Source organism: Haliotis cracherodii, unplaced genomic scaffold (genome assembly GCF_022045235.1).
Source record: "Haliotis cracherodii isolate W230 unplaced genomic scaffold, xgHalCrac1.p SCAF_7, whole genome shotgun sequence".
Taxonomy (NCBI): domain Eukaryota; kingdom Metazoa; phylum Mollusca; class Gastropoda; order Lepetellida; family Haliotidae; genus Haliotis; species Haliotis cracherodii.
The window spans coordinates 36,205,914-36,228,299 of record NW_027266330.1 but is presented as its reverse complement, the minus strand read 5'-3'; the positions used below and the strand labels follow the sequence as shown (position 1 = coordinate 36,228,299).

Genomic DNA, 22,386 nt, shown 5'->3' with positions numbered 1-22,386 from the left:
TCCTGCCATTGTGAGAGATAGCCGCCCACATCATAACGCTACCTCCACCAAAACCTGTCCACTTCCTGTACGCGTAACGTTCTCCACGACGTCTGTAGACCTATGCTCGTTCACTCCCTCAGTGGTGGAGAAATATTGATTTCGATGTTCGACGCATGGAACAGGACATTTTGCTCGTAGACCTGCTGCTCTTAAACGGTGTCGTACGGTCTGGTCGGAGATTCTGCGCAGTCCGGGTATTTGAGATGCGGTTGAGGTGTCTGTGGTCGTGCTTTCACGTAGATGGCGCACTCGGATGTAGCGATCTTGAGCTGGGGGTAGTTACTCTTGGTCCTCCCGACCATGGCCGATCACGTGTTGACCTGTGCTGTTGAAACTGATCCAATAGCCTTGTGATGGTGCTGGGTGCTACATTGAGAACCCTGGCTACAGCTCATCGGGATTTCCTTGCCTGCAAGCATCCTTTGACGCTGTTTCGTTGTACTTCTTTTAATCTTGGCGTGTTGTTGAACTGATACTGTTCGACTGACGCAGATGCCAGGCAATCAAAACCTTGCACTTTACTACCGCTTATAGTGTTGCTGCAAGTGCAGTACGTGCAACTCCATGGTACTTTTGTTAATGTACTGGGTGCAGTTTTTTTCCGAATCGTACGTGTTTCCCGACTAATTGTTTTCATGTGATCATTTTGATCCCGGAAATGTGTCACTGTCACTATAACACATTAAACCACTTCGTTTTGCACCTCTTGGTCCGCTAGTTTTGCTTTTATTGCCAAAATAAATTGTATCGCGTTTCTTTTTTTAAGAGTATATTTGGGGATGCATACACTATTTCATCACTAAATGCATTATCAAAGTCAGCATAAAACAGATATACCGCTAGGTTATGTTTCAGCCTAAGCATCTACTCTTCAGCTTTTGATCCGTGAAGATATCGGGTGGAAATAGATCAGCAAGTCATGGGTGCGTCACATTTGTAAATGTCCACCACATGTCTTCCACTAAAAGTTTGGAAGGTTTAACTGTGTGTTGTAACCATGATCTGAGTAGGGTACGAAATTGTTTTCATAGGTGCTAGATTCATGTCTTTTCCGAAAACAAGGCATCAAAGCCAATATAGCTTATCAATTTCGTTCACCTCAGTAATTTTACAGAATTAATTTTCTTCACTTGCGTAATTAGTATTGAATGATCCATATCCAAATCACGGCAAGGACAATCCATTTTGTTTCATGTAGCAGCTAGACGACATCAATCACCAGAGGTCAGGTGAGGTGAATTGGGGTTTAACTTTGCATCCAAGATTATTGCATTTATATAGCGACGTGCATGTACGTGTGTGTGTTTGTGTGGCTGCTTGTACTAGTCCAGACTGATGCCAATTTATAGTGCTAGCCCACTGAGATACCATGCTGCAGTTTAACATGAATATCCCACTCAGACACAGTATACTGACTCCGAGCCGACCAGTCCTTTTTTTAGCCCCTTAATGCCGAGCGCCAGACTGGTTAACAACCATCTTTTAACATCTTTTGGTATGACGCGGCCGGGGATCAAACCCCGGACCTGCCTCTCTCCCGACGGACGCTCTACCACTAGGTCTTCAATCACCAGAACCAAAGCATTTATTTATTTATAAGTCAGATGAAATGTCACAAGACCAGTAAAAAATACTAAATTACTTATATTGCTGATAAATGCGGGTGTTAAAAAGAAAATAGAAAAACGAGTTGATCGTAAACAATTCGGGGAAACCCTGGAAAATAGTTCCGTCAAAAGTTCACACGATCAATTTCACAAACAATTATTCACATTGTGTGAACTTTTTTTGTCCGTTCACAGGTGTGTGAACTCCAAATATCAGATCACGTGACTACCCCTTCAGCCAATCAGCGTGAAAGTGTAAACTTCAAAGTATGAAATTATATACATGTGTATCATTACTTACTTTTCATCAACACATAAATTATAATGTAGTAAATGCTTCAGATGGTTATGATACTTTAGCTGATAATTGACTGCTATCACTTATAGTTCGCGTGTCGTGTTATCAGATAGTGCATGCGTTAATGTAAGGTGACATAAAGACACCTCCTATGATTGGACAAAACTGGTACACCAGGCGCGTGATCTCTTGTCCACGTGACGATAGCTGTTATCATTGAACTATATTGGTGATTACGCCTCAAGATCTTGAACTAGATGGATAAACTTGACTCGAAAACACGTTTGTCTGTAACATTTTCCCTTTTATACCACATGTACTTGCAGTTGGTATACATTAGATCAGTAACCAACAACCAGTATAATTATTATATGAAATCAATGATTGATTAATACTTCGAAATAAGACATTCCTGAGCCATAACATTGACTGACAATAGGTGTCAATATGTTTGTTGCAGAGAATCGCTAGTCTTCATTCAACTGCGTCGGTCCTGATAACGCACAGAACAGCATGACAAGAACCGTTTTATCAAATAGATCAAACTTTAAATACGTGTCGCGAGTTGACCCTTGATTGAGCTCTGAGTATTGCTTATACCAACCTACTGCTTGATATTCAAAATGCTTACAGACAGCACATCGTTCCACATACATTGATCAGACGAGGTGCTCAGATCATATTGCTGTGATTCGTTGCTCCAAGCATGCCTGCCAACAGGGACAGTTATGCATACAATGCTTACTGAGACATCAGGTTTCCTACGTTTCTCTGTCGCCAAATGTCAATTCTGGTTGCACCATCTGGAAGATTGTTCCCAGGCGTCACATGGATATGTGATAGGTATCGGCACAGCATGTTCCATACATCTGATTCTTGCATCAACCCGTATTGTTTTTTTCTTTAATCAATGGAAGGATGTTTTCAACAGAAAAGAAATCTTCATACAATACCAGCTCCCTGATATTCAAATGACACAAATTTGAACATGTGATATTGTACACGGAAAGCAAATGAGGGCATGTGTCATACTGTGATTGTGGTGACTATATCTGCCTTTCGCCATATTATCTGTCTCCAAAGTAATGTCAGTTTGACCAAAACTGTTATCATCTTCACTCACGTGCTGACTCGCCACAGTTAGCGTTTTCTAATAGCTATGCATGTACGTGTATTCTGTGTGATCCCAGCACCCGCTTGCCTGCTTGCTTGTTTGTTGTTTAAATTTATGGCAAGTATGGATTGCTGAAGACCTATTCTATCCCGGATCTGGACGGGTCCTCAGCACGGGCAGTACCTGAAGAACTAAAATGACTGTATCACGAAAGTTGTGTTGTTGCTATCATATACATGTACATCATCACCTACTGTTTATAAACACGTATTATTCACATGAATCGTGCTGTTGCTTAACCATTTACGTGGTTATAATACTTCCGCGGACAATTTACCTCTCAATAATATATAATACCAAGTATTAGAACGGAGAGGCAAGGTCTAAAAGAACGAAACTGAATGATCCGGGTGGTGTTTAATTACCGTTTCAAACTGAGGTGCAGGGTTCACAGGAGTTCCATTTGAATCACTGTTTGCAAGATATATCTTATTTCATGGAGCAAAAAATAATAATCTGTAATCGTAACTATTGATATAGGATTAATAGGATATAATATAACTGTGTGTTATAATACTCCGCTGACTAAAATTGGATTGGGAAGGGGTAATTATTTCTAATATTCACTAACTGATATTGGTTGCTTCGATCTGGCTCATACATGACATCCACTTTGGTGTAGTCAGAGCTGATAACCTTACAGGTTATCCATTGGCGAGTCAAAGGTTGCTCTTGTTTAAAGCCTTGTTACTGTTCACGGTTGTGAGATATGTCCCACACTCCAGAGTGTGCAGCAACGCACATCTATTACTGATGATCATCAGGGTACTGCGCCACTGAAGGTGAGTGGGAAAACCCCTTACATGTTTCGTGAATGAATAACAGTTCTAAAGTTTACTGTTCAAATTAAGAAACTTTGCGCTGCTACATTAAAAAACGATTTAAAGTCATAATGTTGTTACTCGAGCATCGACGCAAAACAACCCACATGATCCTGTAGATATTGGAACGCCATTTTGGTGTGCACGGTTGTTCCGATTGGATACCCGATTATACTTTGTTCAAAATATGCGAGTTGATATTATTCAATACGAAGCACATGCTGGAGTAATGCAACGGTAACTTTTGATTACCGTACGAACAACATTCCTGACATAATGTTTGGTGACGTCCGATAATAAAGGAGACACATCATATCACTGTTGGCATCATGTTAACATGAAAGCAGCAATATTGCAGCCTGATAGCGATACCTGCCAACAAGGGCTGTAGGCTGTTGATGTAACACTCTTTTCATACGCCAGGTCTTTGTGCGGAAAGGTATTTTGATTTTGAGGTGTCAAATGGACAAATAAAACAGTCAAGTATTTTTCAGTATCATGGTGGAATTGTATATACCATTTGATGCTTGTGGCTGTTATACTTTTATTTGATCCAACCAAATTAATGGCTCGGCTGTCAAAGGCACCACAATTAACAGTGCAGAGGTAAATACCATAGCCATTACATGATACCCGTATGATGCTTTCCAATCCAGAATTTGACAAATGATTTGTTAGCATGATATTCATGTTCATGTGATCAACATGTGACTGAGGCTCAGCCCATATCAATGTTACAAAAACCTACTCTTCCTTTATAACTGGTCTCAGTGCGTACATTGCCTTAGCTGGTGAAGTTACTTTTCCCTTATACCAGTATATTTTCTTAGCTAGTAATGCAACGTTTCCCTTACATCTTGTCCTAGCTTATAAAGTGACTCATGTCTTGCCTTTTGTCCTGCCTTATCATGAATTATTATGATTATTATCACTGGGCTTTTAGCACCAAACCCATGTTCCTGGAGTTGATCAAAGTGATGGATCTGATGCACCTTGATACAATTTAAATGTTTAAAAGAACCCACTCACTACAAAGAGGAAGATCAGATTTGGCTACCTTGTCGTACCTGTGTATTCTATTTCAAAAGATAGGACAGTTTTATCCGAGTAGTTGTGCCAATGATGGAACCATGTGTCATATCTAGTGAGTGTTGGTTGTTGGTTTGTTTGTTGTTTAACGCCGCACTGAGCACCTTTCCAGCTTTATGACGGCGGTCTGTAAATAATTTAGTCTGGACCAGACTATCCAGTGATTAATATCTTGAGCATCGATCTACGCATTTGGGATCGGTAATATGCATCAACCAAGTCGGCAAGCCTGACCACCCTATCCTGTTTTTTGCCTCTTACGACAAGCATAGTCGCCTTTTACAGCAAGCATGGGTTGCTGAAGACATATTCTACCCCGGATCTTCACGGGTCTATATAGTGAGTGAGTTATATTTTAATGTCATAAAATGACGAGATCAAGCAATATAGTCAGTAAAACAGTCAGGTATATACTTCAGATAATTATAAATCATAAAGTGAATATATTTAGATTACTACAATCACTAACCGTATAAGCACAGGTCACTTCAAATCTACCGCGACGCCACCTTATGTTGAATCATGCGGATGTACAGTACCCCTCTCTCATGAACGACATCCCAGTAGGTTTAAAGACATCACTTTCACTACAAATGGTTGCAGGCACTGTTCTAAATGTGTTATTCCCTATTCTCAACAGGAAAGACACTGCATGTTATAATGTTGTATATATACAGTTGCATTGCCTCATGGATATAAACATGAAATTAATGGCATTCTTTGATCATATGAAAAGTTGGTCATAATCGTCGGTAAACCATTAAAGACGTCTCCATATAATAATTACCTACGGCAGCTATTTTCAACAAGATTATCTTGGACAAAGTGTAGAGTTACTCTTGTTTACAAAGCTAGTAAGCCTCTTCTGGTTATTTAAAAGATATGGAGTAATTTTCCAAATTTGTTTATAAATGTATTATTTAAATTCAAAAATGCAGACAAAGCTAAAGTTATTATTTGGGGCTGAAGTAAGTGGATTTCAAGAAAGAAAAGTTGGAGATAGATTGCACACAAACTTCTGCAAATATGTTTTGGGAGTTGGTAAACAACTCAAGTAATGTTCAAGAAATGCTATTTAGCAGAACGCGGGAGAACAGACATATATTATTATTGAAAGGTGTAGCTTTTTGTTGTAAATTATGTAGAAGACCTGAGGATCGTTATCCGACGCAGTGTTATTAACTGATGAAAAAGTTAGACGTGGCAGGAAGACAGACCTGGCCACCCTGTGTTATAGCATTGTTATGTTCAACTAGTATTCTTCAACTATATGCTTTACCTTTGTGGTGTAATATCAAATGCAAGACTTTGTACGATTAAGTGGAATCGGTAAACTGTGTGACAGCAGATGTATCGAGGTTGAACTCCATTTCATGTTTGAACGTAAAGCACATAATTCATTACGTGTTATCTATTTCCCTATCTATCAAAATAGTTCAAATGTTGTAAAAATTGTAATGCTATCAAATTACTATCACGACTCAATCATTTGAAATATGTATGTTGAAGACGCCTCAAAGTGCAGGCAATCATTATTACCCACCCCACCCCCTGCTGACAAACCTAGAAACATATTCGGGTTGAGTAGGAATGACATCAGCAGAAAAGTAGGATGCAACACTGGATTACCAATTTCCATATGTGCTTTCTATGAACAGCTGTTGTTGATATACAATAAATAAAACCACGATGAGGGCCGCATGTGTTGGAAGGACATTATATATATGAAAGGGTAAGGGTTACTGATCTATCGTTGGGTTATAAGTTTCCGGACATCATTAGTTTTCGGGCAGCCATGCTTATCGCGCTTTATCGCACTATGACGATGGCTGTGGCGTCACAAAGCTATTGTAAATACTCGGTTGATGGCTTCTTTTTTAAGATAAAGCTGTTGTGGGATCTTTTACTGTTGTTTGTGTGATTCAGGAGAAAATGGCGAAACCATCATCAACATAATCCTATAACAGAAGCATATATGCTTGTTTGTTGTTTTACCTCAAATAGTATCACACATTAGCATTACCCTGTATGTATATGTAGCCATGTGTCATGTCCATCAGGGGCATACGGCTGACAGGTTGTATTGTAGTGTTGTGTAATTGTTTTCTTATTTCTTTGTCTTGTGTTGTCCCTCATGTTGATACAACAGACTACCTGCACATTGTTGCACCTTCAGTCCAAACATACCAAGTCGCAGCAAGACCAGAATCTGAAGGTTAGATCGCTGGTTTATTTTGGCATACCTATGATTAGTAAAACACAGGAATGCTATGCATATGTATGCATGTAAATGTGTTATATTTATTGAGCATCTTTGTCTACATATGTGCACATGTGTACATTGTATGCAACGTCGTTAAATTTGGTGCATTCAACCTTTTCAAACTTAATTTAGTTACCTGCTTATTGAGCGCTAGTCGCATTGCTTTTCATGGTTGACTGAAAGAATGAATGAACCGTCGAATGATACTTACCTGTTTGTGTACTTAAGCATGGCTGTAAGTATATGAGAGACACCATAATACAGCTGGAAGTTTGCTGAAAGCTACGTGAAACCCAACTCACTCACTTACACAACAGGAATGTGTAAAACAGTATATAGTGAATAGAGTATCTGAATGTATGTGCATAGTGAGTCTGTGTATCATCGTTGTGTGCTGCAACTAGAAAGTACTAAACAGCTGACTACATTTTGTTGTTTGTATTGTTGTTGGTATTAGGTTAGTTGTTGCTGTCCTACCTCCCATATATGTGTTTGATAAGACTGTTCAGATTGACAAAATTAAGTTTAAAGTGTGAACATGTAGGAAATTGAAAACGTTTAAATTGTATTCATGTAAACAATCATACATACTTTTGTAATATTGTTGTTTAGTACATACATTACATCGTACGTACAGATATGAACAACGTGTCTGTTTTGTAGTGCGAGTGAAGCAGACTGATTGACTTATGGATGGGTGTTATAATGTCATTGTGCCAAATGTGACACAGGCTGACAGTGAGCAACGTTGATATTGCAATGCATTTGGTGAATATGTGCATGTGTACATGTTGTTGTATATCATATTTTAATGTGCCGCCTTGGATACGTGCACAATAGTTTGATACGTGTCGCTTCGTTTCTTGAAAACATTTCGTCCACGCTCATTTAAGTTTTCTGTCTTTCAGAATGGACACCTTCCCGAAGTGTTGTGTCTGTCAGCAGCAGTTTACCCTGAAAGGTCCAGCCCCCTACTTACTGCCCTGTCTACACGCTGTGTGTGAGACGTGCGTGACATCTACAGCTGGCGGTGTGATATCATGCTCTACATGTCAGAGGGAGGTCAACCTCACAGACACAGGCCTCCAGAAGGATGCAGTCAGACAGAAGGAAATATTCCACCTGACAATCAAACATCGCCCCACAGAGCTCCTCTGTACAAATGACGATGACGGCAACCAGGCTGTGTGTTGGTGTCAGGAGTGTGAAGAGTTCCTCTGTGAATATTGCCAGAACATGCACAGCAGCGTCAAACTTACCAGGAAACATGTATTTCAAAACTTCAGTGACATGGAACCGACTGCTTCGAATATTCCAGCTTTCTGCAGTATCCATAAACACCATCTCCTTTATCTGTTTGATAAAAGCTGCAAGAAGTTAATCTGTGTGAAATGTAGGTTTGGTGACCACGCAGACCATGAAGTTGTGGATGTGGATATGGTTGCTGATACTGTAACAAAACAGTTGAACCATCATACGGATGAGCTATCAGCGTTACAGGCTCGCCAGCAATCACACATGCAGAGCATCAGACAGGGAACCGAATCCACCGACAGAACACACAACTCTTTGATAGGAACTATTGGTCACACATTCCAATCTCTGAGATCACAACTCGACCAAAGAGAGAAGGAACTTCTGATCGATCTTGAAAGTCAGACGAAGGAGACCAAGGCAACTCTACATGCTCGTCTAAACACCTGTGAAGAAGAATGGAAGACATGCACTGGGGCTTTAGACTACATCGCCAAAGTCCTCCTCTATGCCTCTAAGTCAGACCTCGTGGAACTGGAGAGTTATGTAGGAGACCTAACTCGGACCTACGTAGAAACTGCTGCACCTCAAACACATGTCGTACCTACATCTGTCTTCAACACCAACAGCTTGTCAACACTGAAATCAACCCTATCAGTGTTTGGCGCCATTTTGCCTAGGGAAGTGGATGAGGAATCTGTAAAAGGTATTCACATTGAACATCATTGTTGTTTTATTCATTCTTTGTATGGGTACAAAGTTCTTGTGACATTCTATTTCGTTTACAGACCCTCTTTTTTCTTCATGTGTTTCTCTATCTAAGACTCATGCTTTGTTTCTGAAGATTTAATGTTCGTAGACTGCACATAACATGTTCCCGGTGTTAATCGTCAGGAGTTATTTGTCTGTTGTTTCAGACAAGGATACTCAGACTGACGATGACTTAATGGCAGACTTGGAAATGAAACACAAAATGGTGAGTATAGTCAGTGGTGGAATATCATGAAATCTTGCGTGCACACTGACCAACAAAATGATCAACTACAGGTTGATCCAAAGCAAATTTGCCTCAATCGTCATAACTATGTTTTGTCATCAGACCATTTAACGCTTGTATTTTCGCAGGACCTGACACAGCTGAAGACGAAAATTGCTTCAGATGAGAAACAAATTGAAAGCCTCAAAACACTTACAGACAAGCTCAATGTCGAAATCAGAAGCTTGAAATCGGTTTGTTTTTATTACCTAACATGTACACACCTTTAGACGTGTCAGCGTCTATCATTTTATTTAAATATGTTGTGTGAGAGTGTCATGAATTCTTTATATTGATTGCAACCGTTAATTACATGTCTTGGAAATCCTAGACCAATGAGATGCCATGACAGGCACGTGCTTTGTTATATAATACATATGATATATTTTCAGTGCATTGAGGAGAAGGAAACCACAGAGAAGAGAGCCTCAAAAACCATGGATGTCTTACTTGGTAAATTTGTATCACACTTCGTCTTTAAACCTCCCTTAATCACATAATCTCAGATACGTTTGACAACTAAACATGCATCTCCAGAGCAAAACCCACACACGAAGTCCCTATGTCTCATCAGAAATATATATGGTGATGTATATGTTGATGTTACAGGTGTGGCCAGAGAATGCGGTGTTCATCGGCTGAAGTCAGGAGTTGTAGACAGATCTATGGTGCTGAAGTGTGAGTACATTATTTCATCATGTATCTCCTTCGATATAGGTTTTGATGTAGACCGTGTTCAAGTAATATTAAACGTCAACACGTATGGAACATTTAGTCACCCACTACGATTTAGGGGCATAGAGTAGCTAATTGGCTCATGCTTGGGTGAATGAAGGTCAGGCGATGGCAGTCTTTGTGTGTCATTGGCTTGTTTACCTGGCCCATGTTAATTACTTACAGGACACGTTGGTAACTATGTACAACATCAGTCATTACAGCTTAATGTTGCTACATGATTCATTCACAACGCGTAGGTGTGACGTTGTTTTATTAATGATTATTTGTATACTCGTATATGCACGGGGTCGGTGTACGGTTCTCTGTAGGAAGTGACAACATGGAGTCGAAGGCTTGCAGTATATACACATTGCCTTAGACAGGTAGATATATGTATATACAAGAAGCACTAGGTGCCAGGGCAGCACAATCTGTTGGTGCCACGGACCGCCTAACCTACCCCTAGCTAGGCTGCGGGTGCGGCTATATTTCTTTTTCACAAGTCCAAAGATTTCATATCCATGGTCAACAGACACGGATTAAGTCAAAAATATAAACAACAGTAAATAATGAGTGACAAAGTTGCACACCTCGTTCAGGATGGCTGACAGTCGACGTACAATACAATTGAGATTTGCATATTTTAAGTAATTGCAATTAAGATAATAGACATATATATTTTTTGGCTACAGGGTAATTCGCCTTTGTTCATGCAGACAAAGGTCGCTATAACAAATCTTACCCACCATATCATCGTCTTGGAAATGTTTACCTTAAAGTGAACCAATGACAGTTGCCATAAGTAGACATTCCCCCCGCCTATGGTATCACGAAAAATATTAGCCAGAGGGGTGAGTGAGTGTATTGTGATTAACGCCACTTTATAAATCAATTCTGTTATACGATTTGGTAGCAGCTTAACATAGGTGAAACCCCGAAGTAATGCAGGTCGTAGACCTTCAACCTTCTGATGAAGAACCCATGAGCTGACAAATGATATTCTGGGCTAATTTTGAAATCAAACCAAAGATCACACGATTCTGGCACGCCTCGTTATAACGAATAAGTTAGAAGTAAAACAAACATAGTATATTCTAAAGTCCAGTGAATGCGCGAATTGGGTTGAACCCCTCTTTAAAAAGTATTTCCGTGATATACCGACATGTCAGCTTGTGTGGGAGGAACGGACAAAGTGATACAGGCATTAGGCAGTTGTCATGTATGAGGTGCTGACAAACATGATCAGGGGGAATCTTGGATTGGAATCCACGAGCATAGGTTTCTGAAATTCGTCAGCAAATTGGGAAGCCAGAGGCGACTTGGCCACCAAAGCCCCGACATGAAAGCCATTCGGTGGAATTAACTGCTTACAATTTACGAGATGGGGGGTGACAGTGGTTTTAGTGGTTTCCAACAGTGTTTCCTACTGCAGCTATAATCTATCGAGGAAATGAGCAGGAAAATACCGAATGAAATATTCCAGCAACATGACAGCGGTCTGTAAATATTCGAGATCGAGTCTGGATCAGACAATCCAGTTATTGATAATATGAGCATCGATCCACCACGAAATTGGGATACGATGATATGCATCAACTATGTCAGCGAGTCTGAGCACCCGCTGTGAAGAAATGAGTGAGGAAAGAAGTGAGGGGGGTGGGGGAGGGATGGACGGTGACAGTGGTTTCCAACAGTGTTTCTCACTGCAGCTGTAACTTATCGAGGAAATGAGCAGAAAAATAAAGACTAAAAGAATAATCACAGACCACGGACATGGGAGACAAAAACTGCGAGCACCTTGGCCACCCGACCGCCATCTCAGACGATGTAATGGGGACCTTGGAGAGAAGAAGGACGATGCAATCACTGTAACGCCAGGCAGACATTTTTACACGTTTGATGCACTCTCGGGATGTTCTGTATATCATGCAATATCTGCGAAGTTCGTTCTACTTTTAAGATTTAATATCAGAAACATTTAAACATAAGCCTCAAGAAAATAAACAAACGAGCCAGTATGAAGTTGTCAGTGTTAATTGTGAGTACCATGTACAGGCAGGCACAGTGGACTGTTTACCCGCTTAATGGGTCATATTGTTACCATCAACCCTGTTGTGTATGGTGGTGTGTGTGTGTGTGAATAACTTCAAGTACATCAATATTCTCGTGTCGGTAAAGACACCGTGTTACTGAAACTTGACAATATAGTCTCACAGACTTGGTTCTTGATAACCTGTGTGTTGCTCTTGCGTGAATACAAATGTGTGTTGTGATGTGTTAAGAAGATTATCGTTCCAGTGTAATGAAACTGCTATTGCAACACGTTGAACATTCTTAATACACTGTTTGTTTCGAAATACGTGGATATCAAGGTTCACAAGTTAAGATTTAAGACACTGCATGTATGTCGTGTCATTGTTCTTGCATCCGCCTCCAAACCTGCCGATATCTTAACACTTTTATTATTACTTCCTTTGTTTGTACAGGATGGACGGCCACTTGTGAAACGGACAATTTATTGGCGATAATATATTTTAAAGGCGAAATAGAGTTTGAAACATTGTATGTAGCATTATTACCAAACAATACCAAGACGTATCGAGTGATTGAAATGAATGGATGCGACATAGGAAGGACTAGGTGTAACATACCAATCAACAGAACATGTTGGCGGTGCATTGTAAGGGTACAAACAATCTAGAAAGGCGACATTGGTGTGTTGTCAAAAACATAAACGTTTGAGATGACTTGATCAATAATGAGTTATGCCCAACGTCTGGTGAAACTTTCGTTTATGCTCGACAAGGTCCGAATCAATCTCCCAATGACAATTTGCGCGATTCTTGTCAATTACTCTTGCGTGTCCAATGGACGCAACTCTGCACAGCTAATCGCGGTTTTCTTCTGACGACCGATCGTAACATTTCTCATCATCATGTACAGTTTTGGAGAGCATAGACCGTGGCGGTAGGTGTAGTTACAATCATAGAAAACTGAAGCAAATAATATTGAAATATCACACCATCAATGAGGCATTATTCAAAATACAAAATGCACTTAGTGCTGATGAGTAAAATATGACATAGGTCTTGGGTGAGGTGAGGTGAAATTGGGTTTAACGTCGCGTCCATGATTATTGTACTTGTGTGTGGCTGCTTGTAATAGTCCGGACCGATGCCGATTTATATGCTTGCTCACTGAGATACCATGTGGCAGTTTAACATGAATACCCCACTCAGACACAGTATACTGACTCCAAGCCGACCAGTCCTTGTTTTAGCCCCTTAATGTCCAGCCTCAGACAGAGTAACAACAAGTATCATCTTTTAACGTGTTTTGGTATGACGCGGCCGGGGATTGAACCCCGGACTTTAAACTCGCGAAGCTCTAGCAAATAGCGTTATTGACTTGTATTTACAGGTTATATTTTGCTAATCGGGGTTTGCGTCCATTGACAAAAATTATTTAAAAACATTTCTTATTTCATAATAATCAATAAAATTATCCCTACTGGTCACCGACCAGTTATCGCAATTTTTCATGTTATTTCTGAAATATCCCTCGTTCAAAGTTAACTGTGCAATAAACTTTGAAACTGGGCAAATGTGCGTATTTCTGTCAGTGGTAAAAAAATCATTCACTTTCTGTTATAAGGCGACAACAGGAAATCAAAACAGTGAAAAAAGAAATTTTCGGTCGACAAACTGTACCAGTTATCGCCATCATCTAAACAGCACGTGCCACGTGATAAAGCACACCGCTTCAGTTTTACAAATAACATTTTTCATTTTCTCTGGTATCGCAAGCTATTTTTATATTTGTTACAATTAATAAGAAATGCTTTTATCAATTGTCGTCTGCAAACTGACGTAGACCAATGTGCTTCACACACTATGTACTATGGATTTCGCGATATATACAGGGTTATTCACATTTGGAAAAATAGCTAAAATAGGTTTTAGAATTGTTTTGGTGGAAGAAATGACAGACAGAAAGTAAGCTATGACAGAACTGAAAGTGCATCATCGTGTTGTTGGATTTTTGTTTTCGCGTCAGTTAGTCACGTGACACCGCCCGCGTGTCTCTTCTATTGTATTTGAGCAAGGTGATTATATTGTATGTTTGTTTTTTTAATATTTATTCACTGGAGTAATTTTTGTTTATCATTTGTAGATACATATTTATCTCTTCTAATGAAACCGAGCAAAGGTAAAACGAGATGAGATCACGTGTGCGTTGTAGCGAGGACTAAGTGATAATTGGTTTTCGTCGACAGCTGGTCACTGGTCAATTTTCACAGTAACAGGCGTGTTCACAATTAGTTAACGGGAAAGTTCTCTTTCCACTCAGTCATTCCTTCTCTGTGGTATAACAGAAATCAACCTATATGTTGTCCACGCAATGACATGAGCGTATTTGATCTTAATTTCACAAAACCAAATGTTTGTCGTGATGTTTTCGAAACCAATTTTCAGAAATCATAAGAATGAAATTGACAACAATTGTTCATCTGCTGGCATCTGCTTTTGAAACTGAGAGCAATCAAATAGCACGCGACTCGGCTGGAGCGGTGTCGACATGATTTGCACGTTCTGGGCGGGCGGCTGGTCTATTTCGCACGTGTCGCACGACCTTTATTCTGACAGCAAAGCGCGAGGACATTTAAAAAAATATTTGTATGTTTACAATTAATTTAATTGCTGTCTGGTCTCAACATTTTTTCGTTTACAGAAGAACACTATAACATACTCCAAATAATATAATAGCAGAATGTTCCAGAAATATTTCAAACATGACTTGTTCACTACATTTAATGTCGCTTATTGTTTATTGTGTTACTGACTGTTTGTGTCCTGTTCTGATAATGCTGCCCATCTCCTGTCTCCCATCGCCAAGCACCCAGTCCCCTGTGCGTCCTCCAACGTGCTACACCATACTCCACCAACTACCGGGTGACGTCACCAGGTCACGTGACACTGTGATCTCAACATCCTCATTTTAAGCTTCTTCCTCATTATACCGCGTTCACTCGTGTTTCTGTTAAACGACGGTGAACAACTGTGATCGCGAGTTTTCGCGCTCTGCGTGATTATTGTGCGATGTGTATCCTTTTGTTTTAGTAATTCAGAATCTCCACTGCAAATATTTCAGTGACGAACCTTTTACACCAGACCTGTTACTAACTTATTTTACATTCGGGTTAAATGATTACAGTATACATCCACCAAAACGTAATACACAGTAGGTCTGATGCACATACTACTGCACTGTGATTATATTACATCATTTGTATGTCAGTACATTGTACTTAGCTGTGCATTCCTTGCAATTAGATATTTGTGTACAACTTTAATATCCCAGTTTGTCTCATGTGTTATTCACTTGTAAACTACATTCATATGTTGTAGGTATACATCTGAAGTATGACAAAGACAGAGTCAATCTCGACTGGGGCCACATCAACACAGAAGGAGACCTGGTCAACAGGAAGTCGGACACCAGACCTGCAGGGAAGGGGAGACTGAAGAAGTACCATGGCACATGTAGCACTGCCCCCCTCCCCCGGGCTGGCTGTCCCCAGTACTGGGAGACGGTGAACAGGGTCAGTCTGGAGGAACCACTCACAGGGAGCAACCTCATCCTGGAGGTGGGTGTATGCAGGGAGGAGCAGAGGGACGTGTCTCATTGTATAGGTAGAGAACCCAGCTCCTGGTGCATGCAGGTCGTCCGCTGTACTACACACGGCGGGATATGCAGGTGGACATGGAAGGAGGGGAAGTATGTGCCGTGTCTGCCTGACACTCTCCCCAACACAGCAGGGACATCACACACACTACATTACGGTGTTGTCTATGATGACGCCAGGAAGAAGATTGTCTTCATTGATGTGAAGGAGAAAAAAGTGATATCGACGATAGACAATGTAGACCCTAGTCAGCCACTGTGGCCGATGTTCGGGGTGTATAACCCATCTCTCCTCACTGTCAGCATGACACTTGTAGTGGGCAGCGACATCAACATGACAGAGGAGAAAAAAGCAATGATTGCCAAGGCACTGTCGTGATGGTGACAATGATTGTCAAGGGCTGTCGTGATAGTGACAATGACTGTCAAGGCGTTGTCGTGATGGGGACAATGCTTGTTAAGGCGTTGTCGTGATGGTGACAATGATTGTTCAGGCGCCAGCGTGATGGTGACAGTGATTGTCAAGGGCTGTCGTGATGGTGACAATGGTTGTCAAGGGCTGTCGTGATGATGACAATGATTGTTAAGGCGCGGTCTTGATGGTGACAATGATTGTCAAGGCGTTGTCATGATGGTGGCAATGATTGTCAAGGGCTGTCGTGATGGTGACAATGATTGTCAAGCCGTTGACGTGATGGTGACAATGATTGTCAAGGCGTTGACGTGATGGTGACAATGGTTATCAAGGCGTTGCGTGATGGTGACAATGATTGTAAAGGCATTGTCATGATGGTGACAATGATTGACAAGGTGCCGTCGTGATGGTGACAATGATTTAAAAGGCGTTGTCGTGATGGTGACAATGGTTGTCAAGGCGTCGTCGTGAGGGTGACAATGATTGTCAAGCCGTTGTCGTGATGGTAACAATGATTGTCTAGGCGTTGTCGTGATGGTGACAATGCTTGTTAAGGCGTTGTCGTGATGGTGACAATGATTGTTCAGGCGCCAGCGTGATGGTGACAGTGATTGTCAAGGGCTGTCGTGATGGTGACAATGGTTGTCAAGGGCTGTCGTGATGATGACAATGATTGTTAAGGCGCGGTCTTGATGGTGACAATGATTGTCAAGGCGTTGTCATGATGGTGACAATGATTGTCAAGGGCTGTCGTGATGGTGACAATGATTGTCAAGCCGTTGACGTGATGGTGACAATGATTGTCAAGGCGTTGACGTGATGGTGACAATGGTTGTCAAGGCGTTGCGTGATGGTGACAATGATTGTAAAGGCATTGTCATGATGGTGACAATGATTGACAAGGTGCCGTCGTGATGGTGACAATGATTTAAAAGGCGTTGTCGTGATGGTGACAATGGTTGTCAAGGCGTCGTCGTGAGGGTGACAATGATTGTCAAGGCGTTGTCGTGATGGTAACAATGATTGTCTACGCGTTGTCGTGATGGTGACAATGGTTGTTAAGGCGTTGTCATGATGGTGACAATGATTATCAAGGCGTTGTCATGATGGTGACAATGATTTTCAAGGCGCGCTGTCGTGATGGGGACAATGATTGTCAAGGCGTTGTCGTGATGGTGACAATAATTGTCAAGGGCTGTCGTGATGGTGACAATGATTGTCAATACGCTGTCGTGATGGTGACAATGATTGTTAAGGCGCCGTCATGATGGTGACAATGATTGTCAAGGCGTTGTCGTGAGGGTGACAATGGTTGTCAAGGCCTTGTCGTGATGGTGACAATGATTGTCAAGGCGTTTTCATTATGGTGACAATGATTGTCAAGGGCTGTCGTGATAGTGACAATGATTGTCAAGGGCTATCGTGATGGTGACAATGATTGTCAAGGCGTTGTCGTGATGGTGACAATGATTGTCAAGGCGTTGTCGTGATGGTGACAATGATTGTCAAGGGCTGTCGTGATAGTGACAATGATTGTCAATACGCTGTCGTGTTGGTAACAATCATTGCCAAGGCACTATCGGGATGGTGACAATGGTTGTCAAGGGCTGTCGTGATAGTGACAATGATTGTCAAGGGCTATCGTGATGGTGACAATGATTGTCAAGGCGTTGTCGTGATGGTGACAATGATTGTCAAGGCGTTGTCGTGATGGTGACAATGATTGTCAAGGGCTGTCGTGATAGTGACAGTGATTGTCAATACGCTGTCGTGTTGGTAACAATCATTGCCAAGGGCTGTCGTGATGGTGACAATGATTGTCAAGGCGCTGTCGTGATGGTGACAATGATTGTCAAGGCACTATCGGGATGGTGACAATGGTTGTCAAGGGCTGTCGTAATGGTGACAATGATTGTCAAGACGCTGTCGTGATGGTGACAGTGATTGTCAAGGCTCTGTCGTGATGGTGACAATGGTTGTCAAGGCGCTGTCGTGGTGGTGACGATGAGTGTTAAGGCACTGTTGGGATGGTGACAATGATTGTCAAGGCACTGTCGGGATCGTGACAATGATCGTGATATGAACACACAGATTTGTTGCAGATCCTTACTGATCAGGAACAACTACGTGACTCGAACATGTCTTCTCTGTGAAAGAAGGCATTCATTTTCGTATGTACAAATATCACTCTGTAAACAGTGTAGTGTGTACACAACACAAAACCAGAAGTTTAACTTATGATCTCCTACACCTATCAACTATATCCCCCTGAACCTGTAATCTTGATGTGATATGTGTAAATGTATATAACATTTAGATAAAAGGTAAAACGTTTTTGTTTGTTTGTTTATTTGTATAATCGTTGTTTAACGCCACACACAACAATATTCCAGCTATATGATGGCGGTCGTAAACTAACCGAGTCTGGACCAGACAATTCAGTGATTGGCGTCAAGAGCATCAATCTTCGCAATTGGGATACGATGGCATGCATCAACCAAGTCAGCGAGCCTCACCGTCCAATCCTATTTGTCCCCTCTTACAAGCATAGTTCTGACTTTGATCTTCATGGGTGACGTAAATCTATCATGGTACATGGTACGACACACAATCAGGCAAGTCGCCGAACCTGACCAATCGATGGATGCTGTCGCCTCGTTTTGCATGCTGACAGGGGATAGCAGTGGGATTTCTTTAGATGTTTATCAAACAAAATAAAGTAAGTGACATTGCAATAAGCTATTGTTTTGAAAATAATATTTTACTTAAAACTTCCTGATCTGCCGGACGAAGGAGGGCAGTTTTAAAGATGGGGGGCTTCTGCGAATGATTATTACCAGCAAAAATAGCGTTACCGTTATTATAGCTAAAATAGATAGAATTTGTTTTCAGATAAATATAAACATCAATATCGGTTGTGAAATATTTACTGCAATCAACAAACAACGAATGCCACTGAAGAACGAATCAGATGACGTCAGAGCTGACTCCCTAACAACGGGAGTCAAGCAATATGAGGGCATTATCAAGTTACAATGGTCCACTCATTTTTGATAAAACGCGGGTAGTTTAACGATTATTCTCCCCATTCTAGCTATTATGCTTGTCATCGTATCCCAATTGCGTAGATCGATGCTCATGATGTCAATCACTGAATTGCTTGGTCAAGATTTGAATATTTATAGATCGCTGTCATATAACTCGAATGTGTCGTTAAACAACAAACAAACAAAAAAATGCATGGGCGTGTGATGACACAGTTTGTAGCAATATGCCGGGGAACACCAGAAATGGACTTTACACATTGTCCCAATGCAAGTGGACAATCGATGTGAAAACTTTAACCATTATAACCTGATTTTGTAATATTGTTTCGCAGTGTTCCTCAATAACATTTGTTGAATATGTGTACAGTTTCCGAATACGATTTCAAGGCAACAAGCTAGTATCATGTGGAGATGAAGATTGAAATAACTCATAAGCTGTTTCATATTTAGTAACATAATGTGAAACATTGTATATACCTTATGCATGTGCTGCCACTAACACCAACACCACCACGAACAACACGCACGACCACTTACACCAGCAACAACACCAATACCAACAAGAGCAAGATCAACACCAACAACACAAACAACAACATCAACAACACCACCAACCCCAGCAACAACACCACCGACACGACCACCAACAAAACGCACGACCACTAACACCACCAACTACACCAATACCAACAACAGCAAGATCAACACCAACACCACAAACAACAACAACAACAACACCAACCCCAGCAACAAACACCACCGACACGACCACCAACAACACCAACACAACCCCAGCAACAACACCACCGACACGACCACCAACAAAACGCACGACCACTAACACCACCAACTACACCAATACCAACAACAGCAAGATCAACAGCAACACCACAAACAACAACAACAACACCAACAACAACACCAACCCCAGCAACAAACACCACCGACACGACCACCAACAACACCAACACAACACCAACAATGACACCACCACCCGTTCCTCCGTGTGGAAGGAGGTGGAGAATACATCACCCTAGGTGCACCTGCTGCGACTAAGAAGGCCACGAGATAACAACAGAAGACAACAACAACTTATGGAAGAGAAACTGTGTTAATATAAACAGCAGGATTATGACTGCCTTGATTCTTTGATGAGTTGATGGTATGCCGGGGGTATGAAATAACCTTGGTCACGGTTGATCGACGGTTAGATTCTTTTGATGTTGATGGCTTCTTGTATTTTTGTGATTTTGAAGTCTTTGAGGTTGGTGGTGAGGGCTTTTGACTTTATCCCACTGGATGCTTTGGCTTTGGTTGTCATGGATATGGTCTGGATATCGCCGTCTGACGTAACGTCCTTTGATTCCCCTATCGAACTATACGTACATGTAGTTGCGTCGTTATCGCTGTCTGACGTAACGTCGTCGGATTCCCCTTCCGAACTAGACGTACATGTAGTTGCGTCGTTTAAGCTGTCTGACGTAACGTCGTCGGATTCCCCTTCCGAACTAGACGCACATTTTGAAGCGTCCCTGTCTCTGTCTGACGTGGCAACTTTGGTACCCCATTCTTTAGAACTTTCATTTTTTTTAAAAAAACATGTTTATCATCATATTGTACTGAATGGCCAAATATTACAAAAAATTTAAAACTCTTATCAACAACAAACACACAGGATCTAAAGAATGTATCGAGATTTATTGTAAAAATGTCCATTCGTATATAAAAATGCTAGGTAATCACATGTTGTTATTAACTGCCATCTTGTCTGCAATTTGTACATATACATAATTATTTATTGTAATGTGCTCTTGTACCACCTTTTGTGGTTTTTGAGAATAAACTGATTCTGATTCTGATACTGATTCTGAACATACTACATTTTAGTAGAGATTTCTTATGATTATGGAAATGTTGGGTTTTTTCATTTTTAGTTAAATGCAATCTGCAAAATAAAATTATGTTACTGATCATTATATTGTTATTTGCTTACAAATTTGTACGTAAATTAAATATTTTACTTTTTGTGGTCGCACTGTGGATGAAATACTTACGTTTCCCAGAGGTTGTGAGGAGAAATGGGGTTTAACGTCGCGTCTAAGATTATTGCAATTATAAAGCGACGTACGTGCGTGCGTGCGTGCGTGCGTGCGTGCGTGCGTGCGTGCGTGTTCTTGTACTACTCCGGACTAATGACGATGTAATATTGCTGGCCCCCTAAGATACCATGCCTTAGTTACACATGAATACCAAAATCAGCCACAGTATACTGACTCTGAGCCAAGCGCCAGGCAGGGTAACAAGAAGTACCATCTTTTACCAAAGACGCCGAATGTGCTATAACCTCTTATGTAAAACATCGTTGTAAATGCAATCTCACGCAATAAGACCTCAGCAATGCATGGTAGGTAACGTTGATGACGTTGCCCGTTATGGCGGTAGGTTGTATCGAGGCTCGGCGGTAAACAACTATGTGGAACTACAAGCTACGACCGTCTTATTTCTTATAAAGCACATTGGATTCCAATCTCGGGTTATCACAGAATGTTTTAGAGTTCACAGTATCTCGACATCGGAGAGAAGCGTTCGTAAAATAGCATGACTACAATTTAACCGAGAATGCTGTGTTGATATGAGATCTTGGATTATTTTTGCTATCCTAATGGCGTGTGTGCTGAGATATAATAAACATTATCGAAAAATATCAGATCAGGCTAAAAACAACCGTATGGCGCAGAACCTCGTTTTCAATCGGTTATCGGCTCAACACGAGGTTTTCGGCGCCTCTGACCGTTGTCCGGGACATGACCATCGATCTTACATATCTTGGTTTGGAGTGACTTGGATAGTTCTTGGACGTTTCAAGTTCGATCGAGAGAGAGAGAGAGAGAGAGAGAGAGAGAGAAAGAGAGAGAGAGAGAGAGAGAGAGAGAGAGAG

General features: G+C 41.1%; 1 protein-coding gene across 1 annotated transcript; it reads left to right on the top strand.

Moving 5' to 3' along the window:
- Positions 1-8,194: 8,194 nt before the first annotated feature.
- On the top strand, positions 8,195-16,506 carry LOC139447212 (uncharacterized). The gene is made up of 6 exons (XM_071228436.1): positions 8,195-9,254; positions 9,466-9,524; positions 9,674-9,778; positions 9,977-10,037; positions 10,194-10,262; positions 15,710-16,506. The coding sequence occupies exons 1-6, from the start codon at positions 8,204-8,206 to the stop codon at positions 16,363-16,365; spliced, it is 2,001 nt and encodes a 666-aa protein (XP_071084537.1). The 5' UTR covers positions 8,195-8,203; the 3' UTR covers positions 16,366-16,506.
- Positions 16,507-22,386: the final 5,880 nt, after the last annotated feature.

Excerpts from the sequence above, each read along its gene's own strand:
- LOC139447212 (XM_071228436.1), top strand. The coding sequence starts at position 8,204 with ATGGACACCTTCCCGAAGTGTTGTGTCTGTCAGCAGCAGTTTACCCTG. Across the intron at positions 10,038-10,193 it reads AACCATGGATGTCTTACTTG|GTGTGGCCAGAGAATGCGGT; the intron begins GTAAATTTGTAT and ends TTGATGTTACAG. Across the intron at positions 10,263-15,709 it reads CAGATCTATGGTGCTGAAGT|GTATACATCTGAAGTATGAC; the intron begins GTGAGTACATTA and ends CATATGTTGTAG.